We start from the raw sequence: 26,016 nt of genomic DNA on the forward strand, positions 1-26,016 counted from the left end.
CAAGAATCTGGCCCTATGCTATTCCCTCCAGCTAAAGACAGAGGGCCTTGCCTCACATCCCTCTTACACCAGAGTAATCCTACTGGTGTCAGCAGAGTTATTCCTGATTTACACCAGCGTGAATGCAGACTCAGAGCCGAATTCACACAGGGGACACTAGCTTATGGGACAATGAGCTCTTTTAGTATGGGGTGTTTCAAGTTCTACACCGGAGGACATGCTAATAAAGATGAAGCATGGGGGAGAGGGGAGGGACTGTCTCTTTGAGCTAAAACAAGATACCAGAACAGCCCTGCCCTGAGACGCCAGAGAAATACCCTCAATCTATATTTACCCTGTTTTTAAAAGCTGTGTATTTATTGGCTTAGCCCAAAAAGGCCTCTGCGGAGAAGCAGAGCAGAGTCACACATTTGTAAATTACTAGGCACCGGATTCGCCTCTTTGCAGAATGTTTGCAGAACTGTTAATCAATTAAGAAAGAGAGGAGTGCGGGATAATCCCTCCTCTTTTGAGATGTCCCAGCAGCACCAGTCCTGGGGGATCTCCGAAGGCCAGGGCTGAACAGGGGCCCCAGCAAAAGAAACACTAACACTAGACCCGTTGTCACCACCACACCACATGCCACCCATGAGACACTGGCATGCACCAGGCAAGCTGTGAACTTCTGTGGCTCATTGCTTGTTTGCTGCCCATCCTTACTCACCCCAGTCAAGGGCTGTGAAATTCCATGAGTAAATACCAGCTCCTGCCTGCCTGGCAGCAAGACACTCAAATACAAACAGCTGGGAGCCCATGGGCCCCTCCCAGCAGCTGGGTGTGGTGCCAGTTTGTGCAGGACGCCAACCTGCTCCCAGTCTCCTACTGGAATCTGCTCGCTGAAGCAGGGGAGTCAAAAACATTAGCAGAAAGAATTTACCTTTTATTAAACTTTTATATGCATTAAAGTGGAACATGAGACCAGACTCCGTTCCCCTGACGGTAGTGTCCAGGCCCTGTCCTGCAGTAGGTATGTTCCAACTGGAAGACACACAGCAGCCATTAACCTCTTCTGGGTCAAATGGGCTGTATAAGGTATGCCCAGCGTGGCGAGACCCTTCATGGGGGATGAAATAAACCCTATCACCCAGCCCCTTGCATCTGCATTACTGCCTGGCCCATTGTGTTCAGGGCCCCATTGTGCTAGGCGCTGTACACAGACGGAGAGGCAGTCCCTGCCTCAAAGGGCGTACAATCTAAAGAGACAAGACAGACACTGGGTATGTCTACTCTGCAAAGAGAAGTGGGTGTTCCTAACTCAGGTTAAAACAGCCGTGAAGACACAGTGACTCGGCCCCGAACTCAGGTCAGCAGCTTGAGTTCAAACCTATAGAGCTACTAACCTGAGTTAAATGCGAGCTGCCGGGTCTTCGCTGCTCTTTTAACCTGAGTTAACTAACCTGAGTTAAGAACACACCTTTGTTTGCAGGGCAGACACACCCATGGGGTGAGAGAAAGGAAGGACTAGCCCAGGGGTCTCAAACTCAAATGACCACGAGGACTAGTACATTGGCCCGAGGGCCGCATCACTGACCCTGCCCCCACTGCCCTGCCCCCATCCCCACTCCACCCCTTCCATGAGGCCACGCCCCGCCCCCATTCCAACCCCTTTCCCGAAATCCCCACCCCAACCCCGACCCCTCCCTGCCCCAGGGGGTGCAGGAGGGGTGCAGGGTGTGGCAAGGGGCTCGGGTGCAGGAGGGATGCGGAGTGCAGCATGGGGTCTGGGTGCAGGAGGGGTGCGGTGGGGGCTCAGGGCAGGGGGTCAGGGTGCAGCAGGGGGGGTTCGGCTGCAGGAAGGGTTCGGGGGCGGGCTCCGGCCCAGCGTGCACTGGAGGCAGGGCAGGCTCCTCCAGGCCACGCCTGGCCTGGCCATGCCTCCAGGCACTGCTCCCCCCAGCTCCCATTGGCTGGGAACAAGAAACCGCGGCCAATGGGAGCTGTGGGGGGCGGTGCCTGGAGGCACAGCCAGGGCAACACACAGACCCCTGTGCCCCACCACCCCAGGTCTTGGCTGCTTCCCGGAGCAGAGCGGGGGCAGGGCAGGCAGGGAGGGAGCCTGCCCTGCCCCCAGTGCGCGCTGGGCCAGAGCCGCTCTCGGTAAACGCTGGGGTTGAGGGGAGCTGGCAGGCCACAGAAAATAACCCCGTGGGCCGCATGTTTGAGACCCCTGGACTAGCCCAATGGTACAGATGGGGAACTGAGGCTCAGGGAAAACGAGTATCTTGCCCGAGGTCACACAGGGAGTCTGTGGCAGAGCCAGGAACTGAAACCAGACCTCCCAAGTCCCAGTCCAGTGCCTGACCCCATAGTTATTTATTTCCATCTATGCATTCAACCCCTGCTCTGGGCACCTCTCACGAGACATTAACAAATACAGAGTACATAAATAGCCTGCTGGATTTGCAGCTATCTTCATCCCATCCAAAGTACCCCATCCCCCCACAAACACTGTCACCGCACATCCCCTCCCAGAAGACAGTGGAAACAGATGGCGCTCTGCAGTGTCCCCTAGACTGAGGAACAGGGATGTGAGCATATTCCAAAGCAGGGCCCCCCCCTCCAGGAAGAACACCCTTCCAGCGGCTCAAAACCCACACCTCAAACTCACCCGGAAGGCAAAGGGCAGGTAGCACAGCTCCTGCAGTCATGTGCATGATGAGATACATGCTCTCAGCAAGCAGGCGGCTGCACTCCGCACTAGCATCCACTTCTGAAAGGACTGAACGTTCAGCTCCATGCACTGCGGGAATCTAATCTTGCAGCGACAAAGGCCTAGATGAGGGTAGCAGGGTGAGCATCCCAAAAACAGCTGCAATCTCTTGGCCAGATGGAGATGGAAAAAAGCTATTCTGGCAACTGCTGCTACCTAATCATCTAACAGCAGCTGGAGGTCTGATCCGACTCCAGTTGGCGAACCTGAGATGAGCACTCTTTGCCCAAGAGGCATACATACGCTCTTGGCTCTAGCTTCTCAGCCTGTGCACTTTCACGCTCCCAGTTAACTAATTCCTTGCCTAGTGGTGTCAGACAGGTGTCTGGCCAATGGGTACCCACTGGCCTTCATCTGGGGACAAAGATTCCCATCAGCACATGCAGCGAATTCTGGAATTTCTTCCTGTTCCTTCACACCATCGTATAGGGTTGGGTCAGACTCATGCAACACGTGCATCATTTCAACGGCGGTTTGTGATGGGGGCGGGGTCAAAGTAAAGGCTGTGTCCCTGTTTACTGGGAGCTCCTTAAATCCAAGCATTGACACAGGATAGCAGGGAACAAATCCCAGAGGAGAGCTGGGTAAGAACAGTGAAATAACCATGAAAAATCCTTTGAATTCTGAAGCAAACTCTTAGATGGCGGCTGTGCCCCTTTTGTGTTTGCTTTTGATGACTATCCTAGTGAACAGTCAAGCTCACTGGCAAGAAAAGCTCAAAAGCAGCCAGTCCGCACCAATATGCCAAGCTGGCACCTCTCTGAGCCTACGGTCTCATTCTATAAACCCTCAGCTTTCATCTGAAAATGTCTCTAGCTGTTGTGGTTGTGAAGAGAACCTCCAAAATATCAGGGATAAGGCTGCAGGGAGCCTGGAACAACAGCTCTGAAAGGTGTGAGCTGCCCCATTCATCTTAGTGAGGGGTTATCCCAGAGGTCCAGTGATGGTCATTTCAGTGTCACCACTGTTAACTATTTTATTGCTGGTGTAAGAAAGGAGAGGGCAAGTGACAGCTGCATGATTTAACTGTAGGCAACGTCTCATTTTGGAGCAGATAGCACCATTTGGGAGGTAGCACCCCTTTATTTCCTTCCCAGCTAGGGAGCAGTCAGGCCCCAGGATATGCTCAAGCCCCACTGAGGGGGAGTCATGCTCAATGAGCCCATTGGAGCCCACAGAGCTGCTGGGGCTAGAACATTTCAAAGAAATAAGCCTGAGTGGTCTAACAAAGCCACCCAAAAAAGTGGGGGGGCCAGGTTAGAGAACAGTGGGGGGGCACAGTTTGCATCATCACACATGGTGCCCCCCCAAAAAAAATGCACAGGAAAAATAGCAGCCCCAGAGTTAAGCAGAAAAACCACCAGCCACAAGTGGGTAAAACACCCCACCCCATCTTTAAAGGGCAAACCCAAGAGTCCTTTACTTTAAACCACTTGGCAACCCACAGGTGACACATATGGGAGGAGCTTATTTTATGGGTGGAGTTTGGAAAAGTACCACTGTCTTTATTCTCAGTCTGACCCCTGCTGGCAGGCATGTCCATGGAAATCAAACTGTTAGTTAACATTGTGAGGAAGAGGGGGAAAGTGAACGTTGAAAGGTATAAGGACAACTATTTACACAGGAAACCTAACCTAATGCAGCCGATGAAGTGAGCTGTAGCTTATGAAAGCTTATTCTCAAATAAATTTGTTAGTCTCTAAGGTGCCACAAGTACGCCTTTTCTTTTTGCAAATACAGACTAACACGGCTGCTACTCTGAAACCTAACTCTGAGAGTTATGTTTATCCAACCAAGGAACAGAGATATACCATGTAACCTAGGTGTCCAAACAAAACAGTTACATTTCAAATGCTGACAATGAACTGTTCACACACAAAATACAGCTCAGGTATTATTAACAGAAATTATTCAGCAAATAACTTGGAGTAAGTCTGAGAAAGCCACAGTCTGTTCACAGATAGAAAGAGAAAGATTAAATTTTGAGAATTGCTTTACTAATCATTCCCATGCTGCAGGGGAGTTCTCACCGCATGATGGAGTTCCTAGTGGAAAGCCTGGGAAAGAATTTCTGGGGTTCCACTTCTTTAGTTGCTCCAAAGTCCTGATCAGGAATCTCAAAGAGACATTAAATTAGGTGGACAAGGTGCCTGAGGTAATATCTTTTATTGGACCAACTTCTGTTGCCTCACCCATCTTGTCTCTGTAATATCCTGGGACCAACATGGCTACAACAACACTGCATTAAACTAGGTGTCAGAGTAGTCAATGCACTCGCCTTTCAGTTCTGGAGACCCTGTTTCGAGTTCTTATTAGGCCACAAACACACACATTTTATGCCATCTGTTTAACAGATGTTTGACCACAGAACAGCTAGCTCAAAAACCCAGGCTTCCTCTATTGTTCCATCTCAGGACGCAAGTCAGTGAGAACTCCTCACATACCGAGGATGGAGAAGAGGATCCAGGCTTTGCCTGGCAGCATGCTGCCTGGCAGGACTGAGGAGTACTGGAAGAGCTGCATGACAAGGTTTGCACCAGATTGTCTACATTACATCTCCAGTCAGCCAATGTTAGCTATCTCTAAGGTTCAAGAGAAACAAAGTTCACACCCTAAATGAAAAAATAAAGTAAATGGCCCCATTAAAATGTACATCTGCAAAACAGAGGCTTGGATGCTGTCAGCCAGTTTGCATAACACCCTCTGGAGCATGCTCAGGAGGGATGGCTAATTCCACATCTCAACAATGGAAAAACCCAGAGATTCCTGTGAATAAGTCAGTCTCTGTGTCCTAAGTCAGCCCTTGGATTTCCTCCCTTTCTTGAGACTGTCTCGCCTCCATAAACACTCCGTCGGGGCTTTGTAGCCAGCTTCAGAGGTGGAAGCCTCAACAAGCTCCCAGTTATGTGCTCGGCTCTCAGTTGTTTGCTACTGCCAGGAACTGGCTAGAAACCAGCTCAAAATGTTCCATTTACCACCTCCACACCACAATTCCTCCCCTGATCTCTCCCTCTCACACTCAGAAAGGGAGAGAGACCTACAGATCCTACCTTCTTCCCTTAATTCCCCTCCAAGGGGAGAGCAATGGGCACCCTCCAGATCTTTAATTCACCTCCTTGTTGCTATTCTTTGTAACCCCTTAACCAGACCAAAGCACCCAGCCCCACTTCCTGTGATGCCATTAGCCTGATGTGACATGAGCCTCTTCACCAAAGTCCAAGCCATCATGTCTTCCTCTCTCCCCCACCTCTGTCTCAGAAGCCCCAGGTGCGACCAGAAAACCACACTGCACTTTAGCTACTGCTCCCCAGGGTATCACAGCATCTGGGTCACAACCCCATTATTCCATTCTGGCTACAGTTCTCCCTAATGGGACATCAGCCAGTCTCTGTTCCCACCACATCATGGAGGTCTCAACTGCTGCCCCATCACCAAACGGCAGGGTGTCTGTCCCCCATAGCTCACTCCACCAGAGTCTTTCCCCATTACCATATCACCATGGGGCTAGCTCCCCTTCAGTCCCAGGCTGGTCAGACTGTGACTAGCTCAGCAGGAACTAGGCTTCTCCCCACCTAATCTTTCTCTGACCATGACAGATCCTGAAGTCCTCATCCATTATTAGCATTACAGTAGCACCCACAATACACCCAGAGCTGTCCACACACTGAACCTACCCCCAATTGCTCCCAATCTCACTCAATCCTTGCACAGGAAATAAGTGGGAGATGGACAGAATAAGAATGCCAGGGTTTGTCCCTATATAACAACAGGGTTCCTCCTTTAAAGCCTCTGAAAATAGTTCAAGATTCTGCCCATGTTAAATGTCACCAGTAAACACTTGGAAAACATCAGTACAGGAGAGGTGGGCTCTGTACTAGTTAATGGTCCCTGCCATACCCCCTGAGCCTGGCACTGAAGGGGGACAAGTTCTGTGTTCCTGTTGATGGCATTGTGCACCCCTATCCTTGGACTTGGTTCTCCACCTCTGAGTCACCGAGGGTTTTATCACCACCTGCTTCAGTGGGGAGCAAAGGGATCCCCCCAAAAGGCAGATGCACACGCTGTTTTCTCTGCCCATTTACCTCCCTGTCCCATGGGGAAAACTGCTCCAGCCTGCTGTCTGCAGCTCAGCAGTGGAGGTTAGAAGAAGCCCAAAGGGGTTAAAGTCACACTGAGCTCCCAAAAAGTCAGTCGCTTCCAAGTAAGAGTCTGGCTGCTGCCTGCGGTTTGTGGGAAGGGATTTCGGTTTTTTAATAACAACATTATAAATAGGGCTGTGTTCAGCTTGCTGCAGACTCTCACTCTCTCGTCTCCCTCCTCCTGCTGCTGCTCTTCCCTCCTACACGGATCCCAGTGCCGGCCATGGACCGGTCAGCCTTCCTCCTCAGCCTCCTCGGCTTGCTGGTGTGCCTCCTCCCCACCCTCCAGGCGTGCCCCTCGAGCTGCCACTGCCACGGAGGAGAGCTCCAGCACGTCATCTGCGACAACGTCGGGCTGAAGAAGATCCCCAAGGTGTCCGAGCAAACGCGGCTCCTCAATCTGCAGAGGAACAACTTCCCCGTCCTGCCGACCAACGCCTTCAGGGAGATGAAAGGGCTCGTGTCCCTCCACCTCCAGCATTCCCAGATCAAGGAGATCTCCAGCGGCGCCTTCCGGGGGCTGAAGCAGCTTGTCTACCTTTACCTGTCCAATAACGATATCGGCGTCATCAAGATGGGTGCCTTCGACGACCTGTCGGAGCTCACTTACCTGTACATGGATCACAACAAGATCTCGGACCTGCCCAAGGGACTCCTCTCCCCACTCATTAACCTCTTCATCCTGCAGCTGGGCAGCAACAAGATCCGAGAGCTGAGATCGGGGGCCTTCAGTGGTACTAAGGACCTGCGCTGGCTCTACCTCTCTGACAACTCCCTCTCCTCCGTCCAGTCTGGGGCCCTGGACGACGTGGAAAACCTAGCTATCTTCCATTTGGATAAGAACCAGCTGAGCACTTACCCAGTGGCTGCAATGAGCAAGCTGAGGGTAGTGGAGGACCTGAAGCTTTCTCACAACCCCATGAAGGTCATTCCCGACTATGCCTTCCAGTCCTTCGGGCGCTACATGGAGACACTCAGTCTGGACAACATGGGCCTGGAAAAGGTAGGTTCCTTTCCACACTCTCTCCCCTTTCAAATCGAAACGTAGGGCCTGATTCTCTTCTCACTTACAGTGCTGTCACGCTTCCGTCCTGATCCGCATGGGTGTGAGGAAAAGGAGACTCAGGGTCACAGTTTCGGCAGAAGGGTGAAGGGTTCACTAGCAATTAAAAAGGCACCTGAATCTTTGAACATCCACATGATGAATAAAAACGAGAACCCCCTCCTCTTGTGCTATGGGACGCTAAGCTCTCCTGGGCTCACTGCGCCCAGTGGAAGGGTGGTGGGGCCCAGCTCCAATGGGAAATGTATTCTGGTGCTCTAAAATAAATGAGCAAAGAGCTCCCAGCCTTGGGAGGTGGGGTGGGGGAAATGAGAGGCAAGGGGCTTCCCCGTGCTCAAACTGGCAGGACACAGTGGACTGGTAGAGCTGAACTGCCTTGTCTCCAGAGCTGCAGCCTGGGTACCAGCTGTCAGTTCGAAGTGTGGGTCGGGGGGGGGGGGGAAGATTCCTCCAGAAGCATTATGAATAGCAGCAGTTTCTTCCTAGTGCAGTGCAGACAGGTACCCAGTGCACACATGTCCACCTTCTACCTTTTTTTTTTTTTTAAAAAACTTCCAACTTTACACTCTATAAAGAAAGGTTTGTCTATTGATGAGCTCTCAAGAGAAACTCTTGCAGCCTTTTACAAAGAAGCCCTGTTTCTACCCAGAGAGCAGGAGGGACATTCAGGTAACCCAGCAAAATACCCCTCTTCTTCTCATGGAAAAAGTCAGGACCACGGGTAAGAGCATCACGCTGAAGGAGCTACTTGCAACAGGACCCTGGAATACCAGGCAGTAAAGGCGCATTTCCAGCTCAGGAAGGACAGCACCTCAAAGCAGCAATGTCCCACATTGCCAAGCAGCACAGGGATGGAGCGTATCCAGGGGAAATAGGATAGCACCTCACAGCAAGGCAGTACCCCATGATGTGGTGCAGAGGGATGGAGAACATCCTAGTGAAAAAGATGAGCACCTTGTAGCAATACAGAGCCAGCATCATATTGTGCTGGGGTGTGCAGAGCATCTGCATTCAGAAGGACACAACCCAACAGCAGCAGAGAGCTGCCCAGCGGTGTTGGGAGTTGGAGAACATCCACGTTACAAAGGCAATACAACATCCCAGAATGCCAAGCTAGGAAGCTGGAATTTATCCAGGTTGAGGAGGACAGTATCTATAGCAGCACAGCGTCCCTTCGTCGATATCTCAGCTCTTTCCTATTCTTGAGATTACAGTCCCCATAAGGATTGGTGTAATCAAGCTCATTCACCTGGAAATTATCTGCTGACACATCTGTGTAAGGACTCCATAGATGATGAGCATGTCATCCTTCAGTGATGCTGCTATGTCACTACTGTGGGCATCAACTCAGATTCTATCTGATCTCATCAGGCATAAATCAGAAGATACAGGTTAAATGTGAAACTAGATGCAGAGACACCAGAGACAAGATGAGATTTAATGAGTCCAAGATGTTGGGATGCTCTACAGAAGCAAGTGTTCTTTATACCATCAAGGAATTAGCTGAACAAACTGGAAGTCTATGAATTCAGTCTAGCTATGCAGTGACCTTGTTAATCTGGAGAATAGTACCTTGGGCATGAGAATGGAATTTTACAGCAAACGGATGTGGATTCAGTTCTTTCATTTGTTTGATCAATAGGTTGCTAGCTAGAGATGAAGGGTTTAGTCATAGCTGATTTATGGACATGCGTTGCCTGAAGTCCATAGAGTTATGTTCACTCTCACCGGTGGTGAACTTGCTCAGTGGATCGATGGTAGTTCTTTGTTATGTGTATTATCTCGTGCTGCATTGCTGTTTTAATGGGGTTGTCTCGGTATAATTCTGCACACTGACTGTCCCTCATCTTTTATACTTTTTGCCATCAATTTAACAACATTCCAATATAAAAAACTACCTCTGATATCATCTCACATCTCCCGTAGCTTCTTTCAGATTGGAGAGATCCAACCACATGTTACTGGTAGACAAGCTGCACAGAGGAACCGTTTCATCCACCAATGCAGTCCCTTCTGGGGAGGAATAGAGCTGCTGTTTCACAGTGCACACACCACTTCCTTTGTATGCAAAAGTGGAAAAGAATGCCAGATCCAACCTAAACTGCTAGGCAGAACAGAATTATACAAATTAGCCAAGACACGAGGGTTAACACCGCTAGCTTTGCAAAAAAGTGCTCTTGACTCTTTAAGGACCTACTAGTGGTCAGTAATCGACAGGAACTTTGTTTGAGGTCTCATATGAAATATGGCACTTCCTGCAGCCAAGTGCTCTCATAACAAAGTCTAGACCATTTGATTAGTACAACCGAGAGAGGTGTGCCACCAGATGATCATTCCCATTTCACTATGAACATAGTCAGCCATGGTTGCTCCAGGGTTTTCATTTTTTCACTCTAAAGGTATGTCTACACTGCAGTCAGAGGAGCAACTGCACCCATGTGCAGACACACCCAAGCTAGCTTTGATCTAGCTAACTTGAATAACAGTAGCAGTAAAGTCGTGGCAAGGCATGCTATATGAGCTCACCTGGGACCCTGGGTAATTATTTGAGCAGCTAGCCCATGCTGCTGTGGCTTTGCTATTGGTTTTTGAGCTAGCTAGATCAAAGCTAGCTTGGGTACCTCTACATGTGCTGCAGCCACACCTCTGATTGCAGCCTAGATACACACAAATTAGTTTTCTCCTCACGCTTGCCAAAGGCCTTGTATCTATATGACCCATGTGATCCATATGTATGTATGTATGCATGTATGTATGTATGTGAGTCTCCCTGGACACAGTGGCCAGGTAATGGTGGTATTTAAAGTATGCAATGGTGATAATATCTGTGTTGCAGCCATTCCCTCCCGCCGCAAATACCATTCTCAGCTCCTCTTCTCTGATAGGGTTGGATTCTTCTGTGTGGTTTCAAAATTCTATAGCCACTCGGATGTGCGAAACTGTTCCAGATGAGAATCCCTGTCACTGTTGCAATTAACATCACCATTGTCACACCAGAAAAGAAAAGAGTTCTAAAACAATTTTGCAACTCTAGTACTGGGAAGTCCTCTCACACACACGGAAACAAAGAGACCTGACTCTTCTCTGAAGCTTTAAACAAAGATATTATGATACCCATTTCTAACAGGGCTCAGGACCATATTAGCTATGTGCCCCCCAAAAAGTGAACAATAATCATCTTGCATCTACATAATGACCTTCATCCTGAAGGAACCCAAAGTGCTTGAAGCTCGGGGATAAAGCACAGCCGCTGTTTAACAACACACGGCAGCATTACAAAACAATTGGAACAGGAAGTGAAGTAGAATGCCATATTAGATTGAAACCGCAGGGGGAATTTAGGTGGTTAGAACGGTCCAAACTGGAATTTGGCCAGGACACTGGCCTCAAACACCCCCTGCTGCACAAAGCACCAGAAGTGATCAGGACCTTGGTTTCACATCTCATCAGAGAGACAGCACTGACAGCAGCATAGTAGAACCCGCTGGGATTTATTCTGTGCTGAATCATAGGGGGCTGTCACCTGCTGACTTCCCAAGACTACTTGCTGCAGGACTTTGGAAGTCTCTTATACAAGCACTAATCCAGCCCGATGCTGCTTGGTTTGTAAGATCTCCCAGGTTTGCAGCCTGAGATGGTATAGCTGTAAGAGCTGGGACGCACACTGAGAGGACATGTCTGAGGAGTGATCGGCGAGACATGAAAATACACAGCTGGGTTTTTGACACAGAGCTTTCTGGTGGACCCATGGATGCGTCTCTGGAGATAACAAATCTGTTTTCTCCCCCTCCCCACAGTTCTGAAAAGAACAGGAAAGGGGGGAAGAAAACAAGTTTGTTTTGCTAAGAGAAGCACCCATGCAGTCAAAGTTTCCTCTGTAACCAGTGGGCTGCAGAAAAGTTTGCGCTGATGGGTTTGCATTTTACACAAATTCTTCCAAACTAAGCGCCTATGGACAAGTAGGATTGGGGTGGGGAGAAGGGGAGATGGCTAACAGGAGGTGCACAATTGCCAGTTTTCTCTCTCTGGCATACTGCATTTTACTCAGGTGGGTGAAGGGGGCTATATTTTAAAGCTTGCCCATAGGCCACGAACACACAGACTTGCAAACAACCCATTAGGGAGGGGAGGGAGAGAGAGAGAGGTGGGGAGACCAAGTCGTTGGACTCCTGCCCTGCTGCATCTACAGCGCTCTGAAGCCAAGTGTAACTTTCCACTCAGAGCCCACGGGGCACTGCCAAAGCCTACAGGCCCTTCAGACTCCACAAACACTCCCTCCATCAACAGTTCCATGAGCGGGAATGCAACAGGGACTGGGAGGAATTCCAGCCCTGGAAAGGTTTGTACCCAGGGAATGTCTCGGCCCATTTAGAGAGGAGGAGCATGCTTTAGAAATAAATGGGACTGCCCTGACCTCAGCTTTTCTTTAGGCTATATGGAGGGGCCTGCGGAAGACAAGGAGCAAATGGGGAGGGGCTTGGGCTTTAGCCACCCTGTGGTAGGAGGAACTAAAATCCATCACTCAAGAAGAAAAACACCTTGCATGCTTCTGCCTCCTTAATCCCCCCAGGGGGCCATGGAGGAAATTCCTTGCTCCTTACCCTCTGCCACTCTCTCCAGCCCCGCTGCTGTCACTAAGAGCCATGAACACAGGCGGCCTGGAAGAGAAGGGAATGGAGAACATCCCCCCCTCGCCCGAGTCACAGCGATCCGCATCTCCCCTTGTGCTTTAGTTTTCAGATAAAGCATTTGCTGGAGTGACCACACTGAAGACTGTTCACATCGAGAACAACAGACTTAACCAGCTACCTGGGAACTTCCCATTCAGCAGCCTGGAGAACCTCACCCTGTCCAATAATTCTTGGCACTGCTCCTGTCAGCTAGCAGCTCTGCGCAAGTAAGAGACACTCACTTCTCTCGCTCCCCTACTCAATCTGGTGCCCACTGACCAGGTCCAGGGGGAAGGTCCCAGTTAGTTGTGCCAGAGGACCTCCACTGACCAGGTCCAGGGGGAAGGTCCCAGTTATTTATGCCCAGTGAGGAGGAAGAGGCAATACCAATAACTTGACACTTGGTCAGTAATGCAGTTTCTGGTCTCCTCTGGCAGCCCACGTGAACGGTAGTCTGTCCCCTTCTGAAGCTTAGGGGTTTTCTGTTTGTCCTTCCCGAGGTGGTTGGAGTCCAGCCGCTCCCGCCCTGATGCGGTTTGCGCCTCACCATCTCAGTACCGAGGGCAGCAGATAAGAGACACCGCCGCACTCCGCAGCTGCAAACTCCCCACCAGGAGGCCCAGGAAAGGAAACCGCCATTAAACAAGTAAGAAGCTTTTCACAACCACCCCGTTCTTTTTCTTTCTCCTTCCGTCTCACACAGACTTAAACCAAGTCCTGGTCCCCCTGAAGTCAATGGGAGTTTTACCCTGGACTTCACCGAGACTAAGGATCACCTCTAAAACAGTTAATCCATTTACCTACCATGACTTAAATGTATAGGTTATAAAGCCAGAAGGGATCATTTTAATCATCTAGTCTGACCTCCTGTATAATAGGCCAGAGAACTCTCCTGGGCTAATTCCTGTTGGAACTAGAGAAAATCTTTTAGAAAAACATCCAACCTTGATTTAAAACATTTCCAGTCATGGAGAATCTCCCACAACTCTTAGTATGTTGTTCCAATGGTTAATTACCATCACTGTTGACAAATTGTGCCTCATTTCTAGTCTGAATTTGTCTAGCTTCAACTTCCAGCCATAGGATCTTGTTGTACCTTTGTGAGCTAGATTGAAGAGCCCTTTACTGCCAAAGTTTTGTTCCCCACGTAGGTACTTACAGACAGATCAAGTCACCCCTTAATCTTCCCTCTGGTAAGATAAATAGAATACATGCCTTAGTCTCTCACTACAGTAGAGCCTCAGAGTTATGAACACCTCAGGAATGGAGATTGTTCGTAACCCTGAAATGTTTTTAACTCTGAACAAAACGTTCTGGTTGTTCCTTCAAAAGTTTACAACTGAACATTGACTACATAAAGCTTTGAAACTTTACGATGCAGAAGAAAAATGCTGCTTTTAACCATTTTAATTTAAATGAAACAAGAACAGAAACAGTTTCCTTACCTTGTCAAATCTTTTTTTAAACTTTCCCTTTATTGTTTTACTAGTTTACGTTTAACGCAGTACTGTACAGTATGTGCTTTTTTTTTTTTTTTGGTCTCTGATGCTACCTGATTACATGCTTCCGGTTCCAAATGAGGTGTGTGGTTGACCGGTCAGTTCATAACTCTGAGATTCTGCAGTATAAGGCATGTTTTCCAATCCTTTAATCATTCTTGTGGCTCTTCTCTGAATCTTCTCCAGTTTATCTGCATCCTTCTTGAACTGTGGACATCAGAACTGGACACAGTATTCTCACAGCAATTGCACCAGTGCCAAACACAGACTTACTATAACCTCCCTACTCCTGCTCCAGATTCCATGTATACATACAAAGATCACCGTAGCTGTTTTGTCTACAGCATCAGACTAGGAGCTCATGTTCAGCAGATTAGCCACCATGACCCCCAAGTCCTTTTCAAAGACACTGCTTTCCAGGATAGAGTCCCCCATCCTGTAAGTGTGGCCTACATTCTTTGTTCCTAGATGTATGACCTTAGGTTTGGCCACATTAAAGCACGTATTGTTTGATTGCACCCCACTTATCAACCAATGCAGATTGCTCTGTATCAGTAACCTGTCCTTCATTATTTACCACTCCCCCCCAATCTGTGTGCAATCATCTGCAAACATAAAATTATTGCTGATGAAGTTTTCTTCCAGCTCATTGATAAAAACATTAGCATAGGGCCAAGAACTGATCCCTGCAGGATCCCACTAGAACACACTCACTTGAAAATGATTTCCCCATTTACACTTACATTTTGAGATCTATTATTTGGCCAGTTTTTAATCTATTGTGTGCCATATTAATTTTGTATCCTACTAGGGTTTTTTTAAACAAAATGTCACATGTTACACCAATTCACATGCCTTACAAAAGTTTTAAGTCTATTACATCAATACCATGACTTCTATCAACCAAACTTGTGATCTCAAAAAAAAGATATCAAGTTAGTTTGATGGGATCTATTTTCCATAAATCCATAATTCCATTGACTGACATTAATTACCTTCCTTTAATTCGTTATTGATTAAGTCCCATATCTGCCATTCCATTACTTTGCTTTGGATTGATGTCAAGCTGACAGGCCTAGAATTACCTGGGTCATCCTGTTTACCTTTTTGAAATATTGGCACAACTTTAGCTTTCTTCCAGTCCTCTGGAACTTCCCCTGTGTTCCAAGACTTACTATTAATCAACATACATGGTCCAGAGAGCACCACAACCAGCTGTCTGAGAACTCTTGAATGAAAGTTATCTGGACCAGCTGATTCCAAAATGTCTAGCTTTAGTAGCTGCTTTTTAAACATTCTCCAAAATTACTGTTGGAATGGAAATTGTTTAATCATCTATATCATCTAGCTTTTCCCCAAATATGGAACAAATATTTGTTGAACATTTCTGTCTTTTCTGCATTATCATTGACAATTTTACCATTTCCATTTAGTAAAGGCCAATATCACTGCTAGGATTCTTTTGCTCCTAATATATTTACATTCCTTAATTCTGCTGGCCATAGAGTTCGCTTTCTGTCCTTTTGCTTACCTTATCAATTTTCTACAATTCCTACCTTTTGATTTATATTCATAGCTATCAACTTCCCTTTTCTTCCATTTGGCTTGGGTGTACATAATTATTTTTATAGTTTCTTTCACTTCCCCTCTAAGCCAGGCTAGTTTTTTAACCAGCGTAGCCTTCTTTATTGAATGTGGCCTTTGCGGTATCTTGTAAAATGGTCTCAAACAATTCCTAATCATCATTCACATTTTCCTGTTGAAATTCTCTCTCTCAGCCGATTTGGCTCATAATTGTTTTATGAAACTGGTCCTTTTGAAGAACCAGGTATACAGGTTTGGACTTTATTCTATTTGCACATAACAAATGTGAACAAATCATGATAATTTGTGCCTAAGCTATCATTAATTTTTAGTTACATGATCAATTCCTCTTTGTCTGTCAAGACAAGGTCGAATATAGAACTCCCCGTGGTTGGATGCAAAACTTTTTGAGGCAGAAAACTGTCATCTGTAATATTTAGAAATTCGGAGGATATTTTAGTTCTGTCAGATCTCCAACAGGTCATCAGATTGAGGACCCCGTCGATAATGCAGTTTCCCCATCATATACAATACAGATAAGTGCTTAAGGAGCCTGCCATCCTTTTCCCCAGTGTGATTTACAGCAGACACCAACTAGTACCCCTTCCTATGTATTATCTGTTAGGACACTGATTCATTAGCATTCAAGACCATTGTCTTCCAAGCTGTCAGTGACTCAGAGACAGGTAATGCCATTTTTGACAGAATGCTGCTCTCCTTCCCTTTTCGCCCACTCAAGCCTTTCTAAATAGGTTATGACCATTGATTTTTATGTTCTAATAATGTGACTCCTCCCCTCAGGTTACAGTAATACCAACTAGCTCAAATTTATGCTCACAACTGAGCAATTCCAATTCCTCTAGTTTAATACCTAGCTCCAGCCTTGGTGTAGAATAATTTAGGAATTTCTTCTCTTCACGTCCTTTGGTGACTTGATTAATTTTGTTCTCAAGAGCTTGATTTTCTGCTAGATGAGTGCTCATTTGTTCCCTCTTTTCACCCTTCTCTTGTAGTTTAACGCCCTCCCCTCCCATCAGGCTGGCTCCCCTTCAAGAGTCTTCATTGCCCTGGCAACAGTGGATGACACCACAGCCTCTGAGACCGCAGCCTTCTAGAGCCGTGATGGGAATTCTTTCCTGAGCGGCTGTGATGGTGTCAGCTCCACAGAGCAAAAGCAGACTCTCAAATACAGGCCTCGGAGGGCAAGTAAAAGGTGAAATATCTATTTAGGGTATGTCTACACAGCAAAGAAAAACCCGTGCCTGGCCCATGCCAGCCAACTTGGTCTCACAGGGCTTGGGCTGTAGGGCTGCTTCATTGCTGTGTAGACTTCTGGGCTTGGGCTGGAGCCCAAGCTCTAGGACCCAAGCCCAGAAAGCTACACAGCAATGAAACAGCCCCACAGTCCGAGCCCCGCGTCGGCTAGCACAGGCCAGCTGCAGGATTTTCTTTGCTGTGTAGACATACCCTTAAACGTTAGGCCAAATTCATCCCTGATGTAGACCCAGTGAAATCAATGGAGTCAATTAGGGATGGATTTAGCCCACAGTCTTGTCTTGACTAGGGATCATAAACCTTTTATTTTTCTGAAGTTTCCTAGTTTTCTTCCCAAAAGGCCTTTCTGGGGGAAGTGGATGGGTCAGGGGATTGGGGATGGGAGACTCAACCATTAGCCTCTGTCAAATGTGGGCAAGGTGGGTAATGACCAAAAATCATTGCCATCAGACAGCTGGGCAGGGGACTCTGTGCAATATGCTGGTGGCCACAGTGTAGTTTTCAGTGGAACACCATCCACGACCCCACCTGCATTCTTGCTGGCACTCTCAGTAAAGAAGCCAGTGACTGCTTGGGCTGCAGAGCCCGAGCTACTCTCATATCCTAGCAAAGGTCTCTCCAGCTTAGCTTTGAAACCCATTAACAGGGCACAGTGGGGAAAGGTTGCACCACAGCCACCCATCTTGTACCTGGTTCAGTATCTAAGCAGAAGACTTGGCTCTCCTGGGGTCAGCTCAGTACCTCGTTTATTTATTTAAAGCACTGATTTAAAAACAAGGCCTTGTGCCCTGGAACATGGTGTCCTGCTGAGCTCAGAGCTGCACACCAGAGAAGGGAGAGCTGAAACAACAAATGGGTTTTGAATCAGAAGGTTGGTGCAGGAGGTAGGAAGGTAAAAGCAGGGAGGAGAAAGGGAGAAGATGACACAGGGGATAGGGTTGCCTGGGCCCTAAGCAAAGATCCTGTTTATCCTCAGTCCGGACACTGAATATACATCACAGACCCATCTCCCTCTGTTGAAAGCTGCTGAGTGTATTATCTTAAGGATTCAGAAAACCAAGAACCTCACCAATGTTTTACTGTGCCCTCTTGCACCTCAGCTGCTGCTCAGCGTTTTGTTTGTCTGAGGGCCTGATCCAAAGCCCACTAAAATCACTGGAAGAACTCCCATTGATTTCTAAGAGGCTTTGGATCAGGCTCTAAGTTTGTAAGCTGTGTGGACAGGGACCTTTTCTTTTTTGGTTTGTAACACGCTGGACACCTTTATGGCACTGTTTAAGTAACAATGACAACCACTTTTACTGTTCTAACAGAAGAGGTAGGGAGCAGCGACTTGTGGCTATCCGATTCCCAGTTCACCAGGCCCAAACTTTGTTTTCTACATCCATGCATAAAGAGATGGTGAAAACAAAGTTGCATGTTATGAGTACCAGAGGAGATACCAGCTCTTCTACCCCTTCCCAGAGTGATGCTATTTCTCCTGGACGGCTGGCAGATGTTATTGATTACAGATGGAAATACCAGCCATTCCAGGCAGGGGTAGTAGACTTCCACACTGAAAGTGGAAACTTTACTTTTCTAAACCACAGTGCTTAATGTAGTGTATGTAGGAGACTCTCCCTTCTCGGGAAGGAAGAGGAGAAAGCCAAACCCCCATTCCAGAGCCCTCCTCCAGAAGGGTGGAATAAGAAAACGACGATGATAATAATACTTTGCCTTGAGATCCTCACATGGAGGGTGCTCTACAAAAGCAATTTCCCAACATCAGTGAACTGATTCTCACAACTCATGAGTCAGAGAATTCATCCCTGTTGTACAGATATGAAAACTAAATACCTTCAAGCTAGGCACACAGATCCATCCTAAGGCACCTAATTAAGTGTCCTGATCTTTACAAGGGTCAAATACCTACAGTTTCCCCTGCTTGCACTGAAAGTTGTGCTCAGCACCTCTGAGAGGCAAGCCACTTATTGAGATGCCCATATATACTGATTTAAGGTGTAATCTCTATGAATGACTTGTGCCTTTTAGGTGCCCAACTTGAAACATTTTAAGAGGGTCTGATTTGCAGAAGGAAGGTGCTCTGAAAATCAGGCTTCTTTGCAGTGTCTCAGCCCAGGCACCCAAAATCACTTGTTGCTTTTGAAAATCTAGGCCTCAGGTGTCTGTGTTCAGGCAGCCAAGTTTGAAATTTTAGGTAAGTTACTTAAGAGTCGCACAGCAAAATAGTGGAAGAGCCAGGATCACAGAACCCACCGGCCTGGTGTCCAGTGGAAACTGGGATTGTTTGGCACCTCTGAAAAGGAGGTCAGGTGTCTTCTGACTTACAGTTGTGTATGCCATTCATGAGACCATGAAAAAGCCTCAAGTCCCTGGATCTGCTTAAAAAAACCTTTAAACATAGATTTATTTTCTCCCTCCTCTGCCCTAACAGGCCCTGGTATGGCTTGTCCAGGTGACTGGCCGCTTCAACCAATCAGAAAACTACTGACTCCATCCAAGTCCACCCATAAGCTTCTACCATCTGTCAAGAGACATTTCTGATGTATCTGATCACCTCCAGCCTCCTCACAATCCTTGTCTATCTGCTGACTGGGGGTGGAATCCAACTTTTCAATCTTTTCCAACATCTATGTATTTTAAAAGAGGCATTTTTTAAACTCAACTATGCATGACAATGCTAAGACAAGCTAACCTAGATCCTGCCAGTAAAACACAGTCATCTTCCCAGAGGCAACCTAAACCCATGTCCCTGATTATCCTGTTTGTCTCCATCTTTCTCCTTCCAGTGGGATGCAAGTGAATAGAAAGCCATAAGGGTTCCTCCCTCCCTGACCCCTGACTGCTCCAGCAGGAAAGCCATCCCATCTCAACTCATGCAGACAGAAACCTCCTCCTACCTGAGGAGGTGATTTCTGCAGGTCAGGGCAGAGGACCACAGGTGAAGCAATGTTCAGGGTTCAGTGGACCTGAAGAGTGAGTTTCCCTTACAGTCCAGCAGGGGGACTCTCTAGGTCAGGCTGAGGTCTGCTAGTGTTGGGGAACCTCAACACTGAAATAGCTTGGAGATTGGATTCTCCTCTCACCCCACAGGAAGGCGGTCTCACAAAGTACCTACACATGTAAGGGGAGAGGTTTGCACCATATCAGTCTATATCTGGGGAGCGATCTTGCTCTCCAGTCCACCTCCTCTTCTCCCCGCCCCAATCCAGAAAGCCTAGTGGGAGAACAAGATGACTATGGTTTATCGTCATGGATTTTACAATACCACAGTTTCAACTTAACTGCATTTTTTTATCTAAAGATTTATATAAATATATATAAATATATATATTTATTCCTCTGTAACTGAGTGTAAATGACTCTTAGAAGGATGAAAACTCCTCTTACTCTTATATAGAAAACAAATTGTATATTTTCTTATGCACATCTTCTGTATAAAGCTCTCACTGCAAAGATGCACTCAGCTGGTTTCCAAGTTTCTGCCTGAGGCCTGGTGACTCCTGCTGCAAACTGGGTGTGAGTCCAGCTACACAGCTCAATCCAGACCCTAGTCCCCCTTTATCCTGCCTGCAGGTTCAGAACAAAGTCGATTTGAAGAAAATGGTTTTATGAGCAGCCCTACTTATTGTGCAGGAAGCGGTGACTCACCATGTTCCAAGTATTGGCCACCTTGTAATAACGGTGGGGAACATCGTGGGAGCCCAAATATAGGCCTGCGGTAAAGTAAATGGCTGCCACCCCATTGAAGTTCATGGAGTTAGGCCACAGCTGAGTTTGGTCCCTGGTGTTTTAAACTCAGCCCTGACAGCTTCACACAAGAAGCAAAGCCGCAGAGCTCCCTTGAGACATCACCCCGTGCCAGAGAAGTTGCCCCACACTCCCAGAGCACCCCGCAGGGCCAACAAAACTCTTGGTATCAGCACGTTCGGAGGCTGCCAGCAATAAGAGCAGAAATCTGATGCCTAGTCTCGTTTGGTTAACCCATCGCATCACTTTGTTTCCTCGGCCTTGTTACTTTCTTTAAAGCAAAACAACCAGGCTGTGCACACTCACTCGCCTTCAAGGATTCCCAGATCTGTTTCTCAAATGGATAATGAGGGTGGGATCTGGGGCCAACTACACAGAAAGCAACAATGCTCCACTATGCTAAACATACTTCAAAATGCATCAGCTAAACCCCACTGAATGATGGATGGGACCACGCTGGACATTCAGAACACCCCGTTATTCATGCATAGGAATGAGGGTACATATGCATGCTTAGTGACGGAGTAAAAGTTCTGCTCAGGCACGGGTGTGTGTGTGTGTGTGTGTGTGTGTGTGTGTGTGTGTGTGTGTGTGTGAGAGAATACACAAGAAAGGATACAGTGCACATGGCACTGGATCTAACCCTCCACACGCTCAGGTTCAGGGCGTGTGTGCGAATCATGCAGGAGACTGAACATGTGAGTGCCATCCATGCTGGTCAGCCAAGTGTCTTCCTCAGTGTTTATACTTGAGGATTCAGAGACAGCATGCGCAACAGAGAAAAGAGAATTGTCTGCTGCAACCAGAAAATAAACAGAGATGTCCCAGCCTGGGGTACGACCCAATGCGGTCACGCTGGGTGCAACGCTCTCCCTTCTCACCATAGCTGTCCTGGTAGTTTCCTGTGTCCCTCCCCAGATGGGTTGGGCCTCTGATCCCCAGCCCAGTTACTCTACCCTGTACCCCCCTTGAAAGACTGGAAGGCACGAGGCCTCTGCAATCCATCACACATGGACACATTCAATCCATCACACATGGACACACAGGGAGCCTCCAGTTCCATCGCTCTGTACATAAGTCACACATGCTCAGGTTCCCAGGTCCCACGGGAGGGGGTGGGGAAGACACGACTCAGGCATCTCAGGCCCGAGCATGGAAATCGACTCACCACAATATCCCTCATGTTCATCTTGGTCATAATCTTTTTCATGATCTCAGGGGGCACAGGGGACCCTGCAATGACTCCTGGAAGAGAGAAGGCAAGAGGACTATATTGGAGACTCTCTTCCCCTGGAAATCCCACCGAGAGGGGTTGGTACAGTTAGATCTAACAGCTGACAAAGCCTTTGGGAGGCACTAGGCAAGCCCAGCCTCCCTCTGGACCTGATCAATAGAACCTATTTCAGTGGTGGGACAGCGAAGGGTAGAACACAACCTTCCGGATCAGACTGATATTGCACAAGATGAGAGATTACAATGTCAATTTTCAGTGTAGTCAACAGACTTGACAGGGTCAGGCCCCTTCCTCAGATTACAGGGAGTTTCAGATGCGCTACCCAGGTACTTCTCATTCACCCATCGCAGTAGTCTCTGAGTGCTAACGCTGCCCATAAACTCTACATCACTCCTTGCTTCAGGCTGCTGCTATAGAAAATTTCTATTATTGATGCTTTGGGAGGGAAAGGAAAGCTCCAATACAAACGATCTGCACATCAGCTACCTAAAAACTTGGGTAGCAATTCTAAACAAGCAGGGAATTTTACATGTAGGAAATTCTCTACCCATTGTAGCATTGCCCGTTGTCACCCTGGGGAACGTGTACAAAGTACGGTACACCAGGCGTCTGCTGCCACATGTTGGTGAATGGAGGTATGGAAGTCCAACAAGTATAATCCTTCCAGCATACCCCATCCCCTCTCTGTTTCCATAAGACACAACAGCTGGATAACTCCCCCCTAAATGTTCAAGTCATCAGGCCATTGCTCTGAAGAGAGGAGAAGGATGCTAGAAATAAGGAAATCATGAGCAGAAGATTGTCAAGGTAGGAAAGCACACCATCAAATTAACAGGGCAAAGGAAAGAGCTTGCAACACACATTTTTCTTCCTCACTAGTGATTTGCTTGCACAGCCAAGCCCATGAGCGTCTGCCTGTCCAGCTGGCTTCCTTGAGGAGAACCAGCAGAGGCCAGTTACTGTGGGTGCTGATGTACTTACCTCCCCGGAGAGACGAGAGGTCATAGCTGTCGAAGTCGGGCTGGGCGAGCATGTCTATGAACATGGTCGGAGTGCCATGTAAAAGGGAGCATCTTGAAGGGATAGGAGAGAAAGAGCCAAGCTGCAGAATCAGAGCTTGCGGCAGTAAGGCCTATTACCCTGCTCCCCACTGTGCTGGGGTCAGGCCTTTGAGCCCCCCTCAGGTCTGGGAATAATGGGTTTATCATGGAGCAGCAGCAGCACCTCTGCTTTACAGACTACACCTGGACAGCACTTCGGAAATGCAGCCACCGCTGGGGTGGAGGGGATGGTGGCGGGAGAAGGCGGCTGGTTATGTATAGACACACACACACACCAGTCACTAATCCAAACAAGGAGAGACCTGGCCTTCAAGCCAAGAGTCAGCAGTGACCAGGGCAAGGACCAGGGCAGTGGGGCATTTCACCCAGGTTCCTAGGTGCAACAGGGCCAGGACTCAGACAAACAAGAGACTATGCCTCTGCCACAGTGGGGAGGCCAGGGGCAGGAGCTGCCTGCCAGCAGAGCTGAGCTAAGTGACCCCTCCAGATGACACTCAAGGGCCCTTGATTCTCACTTCTCTTGAGCCACTGCTTCCAGCGCAGCTTTCCCCTCAAAGCTCAAGGATGAGAAGACAGCGGGGGCGCCATGCACAGCCATCACCATACTACCTCCAACGGAACCCAGGCAGTGGTAGAGGGGTACGGGGAGGGCAGTACGGGATTCCTAGGATCAAGCCAAACAAAGGCAGCAATGAAGAGATAGCCCTTCTGGTCTGTCTGATCCATTCTGATGCCTGGAGTACATGGGCCTAACACAGGGTTCTCCCAGAGCCACTTACACCTATGAGATATGGGGGCTGGAGAGCCGGGGGAAGGAACTGCCTGAATTGTCATTGCGCCTCAAACCCAGCCCTGTGGGAGGGCCTCCTGCAGGCACCCCGGCAACACAACATTTCTCCATTCTCCGTCCTTAGGGCTCCTCACTAACAGTGCTCTCAGCATCCTGCACCCACAACTTGGGCGAGGGCCTTTCGCTGCATCTTGCTGGGGAGTCATCTGCCTTCTCCAGTGCTCAGTCCGCCTATGGTCGGAGCACAGCCCATCCCCGGCCGACCGAGGAGACTCACCTGCTGATTGACTCCCAGCCTCAACCCAATCAGGTTTGCATTATTCACAATATTTCTATGAGAGAGGGTGGCCCCTTTGGGGCTTCCAGTCGTGCCCTGAAAGACAGAGAGCATTATGAGATCCTCTGGTATGACCGTCTGTTCAGAGGGGCAGGTGCACAGATTCTCTGTGGTGATCCCTCCCCTCCCTGCTCTGTAGATTTCTGTTCTGCTCTTGTCCTTTAGTCTCCCTCCAGACACAGAGGCCTCTGATCCGACAGCCCCACAAATGATATGACACAGAGCAACTGCAGCTGGGATCAGAGTTCCGTGGCACCCAGGCCCCCCCATCTCATCCCTGCTGTCAGCTCCTGGGGTAGGGGCAAGCCATGGGAGTGGTGGAGAAAAGAGGAAAATCCCAGATGACCTCCTAAATCCTAATCTGAAAGAGCCAGGGAAGATGGGACAGTATCCACCCCAAGTGGCCAGGTGTCAAAGGGAGCAGCCTGCTTAGCACTGGCCACAGGGGTCCCCGGATCTGGTGTCCATTGCAGGGCAAAGCAGCATGCGGTACCTACAGAAGTGAACTGGATGTTGATGGGCTCGTTGCAGGACAGAGTCTGCTGGACATCTCGTAACTGCTTCATATGGCTGCTGTCCCCAGCCTGCATCACCTCGCTCATCTGGAACGCGCCAGGCAGCTTGGAGTCTAAGGTGATTACAACTGATAGGTCTGGCAGCCTGAGACAAAGAAAAATACAGTCAGCTACAACGGAGTCAGGAGGACAGACTGCCTTGGTGCTTGTGTTCTGCTAGGGGTTAACTCCTGGAATGGGCCCAAAGGCCCCTGTATCGCCTGGACACAGGAAGCAGGAGCTGATTAAGGCAGTTCATATGGGGTAATGCCATACTGAACTCTTCTTCCTTTCTCCTCTTCGGAATGCAGGTTACGTGGGAGGAGCTGTGTGTAACACAGGGCACTCAGCTTCAGCCCAGGTAGGTCTAAGCAAGATCTCCTCTGTTTGCTGGGGAAGGATAATGGCTGATTCCTAACTGGAACAGGGTGCGGGTCCCAGATGTTATCAGCCACTGATCTGGGGTCTATTTGGTGCTTAGATAACAGGGTGATAGGTGCAACAGGGTATAAAAGCCTAGACAGAGATATTTGTGTGGGACCTCTTTTCCCCTGGGATTATCCACCAGGCTCAATAGTAGGTTTGTCACCCTGCAAGTGTGAGGACCCAGTGCAGAGCACAGCCCTGGGGGACTGCAAGAGGATCTCTGGTGTTTCTCACTCACCTCTTGCTCTTTATTCCCCCTGGACTGGATTTCTCTAGCTCAGGACAAGTTTGCTTCAGGATCTCATAGTATCTCTGGGTTTTAAACTGAGTGGGGAACACCAGGGCCTTACAGCCAACCTGTGTGGGGAGAAAGAGGGAAATCAGGCTGGGGTGACACCTGCTGCCCAGGGAGTAATGAACAGTCCCTGCAAACCTGACAGCAGGGCACTTGCATTCACTGCTGATGGAAAACCACCACACACACCCTGAGAAACCAAAAGGCAGGAGTTAAATCTTAACACTACCTGGGGCTCTTCCCAGGACATGTTCGGCTATGAGCGTGTGTTACAACGGCCCCTGTCTAGACTGAGCTTTCAAACCATTTTAGCCCCTTCCTAGAAGGAACCATCCTGTAAACTGGGGCTGGGGACTGCTCCTACACCACACCAGGAGACATTTAAGGAGTCCAACCCTCCTGTGCCTTGCTGCGCCCATGAGCAACCCCGTTTTCCAGCAGAACGGTGACCCTGAGATCCCAGGCTCACACCCACCTGCAGCGTTGGGTTTAATGTTCAGCATTCTAACACTTTGCCCAGAATGGGCATCCCTGGTGTAGGCAGGTGCAACTCCAAGACTTCAGCAGGTCTTCCCTGCTTACACCAGGCC

At 48.5% G+C, this 26,016-nt stretch overlaps 2 protein-coding genes across 3 annotated transcripts in view; one reads left to right on the plus strand and one right to left on the minus strand.

The window, feature by feature from the left end:
- Positions 1–26,016, minus strand: part of ACSF2 (acyl-CoA synthetase family member 2) — a 52,847-nt gene that overhangs the window by 8,980 nt on the left and 17,851 nt on the right. The window contains exons 5-10 of the mRNA XM_038372234.2: positions 25,370–25,488; positions 24,649–24,811; positions 24,092–24,187; positions 23,540–23,688; positions 22,945–23,036; positions 21,898–21,974 (exon numbers count right to left, since the gene is read on the minus strand). Coding sequence (XP_038228162.1) covers positions 21,898–21,974; positions 22,945–23,036; positions 23,540–23,688; positions 24,092–24,187; positions 24,649–24,811; positions 25,370–25,488 — 696 coding nt within the window. The remainder of the gene's footprint in view (positions 1–21,897; positions 21,975–22,944; positions 23,037–23,539; positions 23,689–24,091; positions 24,188–24,648; positions 24,812–25,369; positions 25,489–26,016) is intronic.
- CHAD (chondroadherin) lies at positions 6,790–20,433 on the plus strand. Of its 2 annotated transcripts, none has more exons than XM_043496424.1 (4): positions 6,790–7,891; positions 12,685–12,848; positions 13,122–13,267; positions 16,718–16,947. In XM_043496424.1, the coding sequence occupies exons 1-3, from the start codon at positions 7,112–7,114 to the stop codon at positions 13,261–13,263; spliced, it is 1,086 nt and encodes a 361-aa protein (XP_043352359.1). In that variant the 5' UTR covers positions 6,790–7,111; the 3' UTR covers positions 13,264–13,267; positions 16,718–16,947. The 2 variants fall into 2 exon arrangements, with proteins under 2 accessions (XP_043352359.1, XP_038228165.1); XM_038372237.2 differs by lacking the exon at positions 16,718–16,947 and adding an exon at positions 19,414–20,433 and having other exon boundaries at positions 6,794–7,891.

Source organism: Dermochelys coriacea, chromosome 14, assembly GCF_009764565.3.
Source record: "Dermochelys coriacea isolate rDerCor1 chromosome 14, rDerCor1.pri.v4, whole genome shotgun sequence".
In the NCBI taxonomy this organism is placed as follows: domain Eukaryota; kingdom Metazoa; phylum Chordata; order Testudines; family Dermochelyidae; genus Dermochelys; species Dermochelys coriacea.

What these genes read in the sequence shown, in the direction of transcription:
- CHAD (XM_043496424.1), top strand. Translation starts at nt 7,112, where the DNA reads ATGGACCGGTCAGCCTTCCTCCTCAGCCTCCTCGGCTTGCTGGTGTGC. An exon ending in ACAACATGGGCCTGGAAAAG is followed by an intron (nt 7,892 to 12,684) that starts GTAGGTTCCTTT and finishes CTTGTGCTTTAG; the next exon opens with TTTTCAGATAAAGCATTTGC. An exon ending in CAGCTAGCAGCTCTGCGCAA is followed by an intron (nt 12,849 to 13,121) that starts GTAAGAGACACT and finishes GTCCTTCCCGAG; the next exon opens with GTGGTTGGAGTCCAGCCGCT.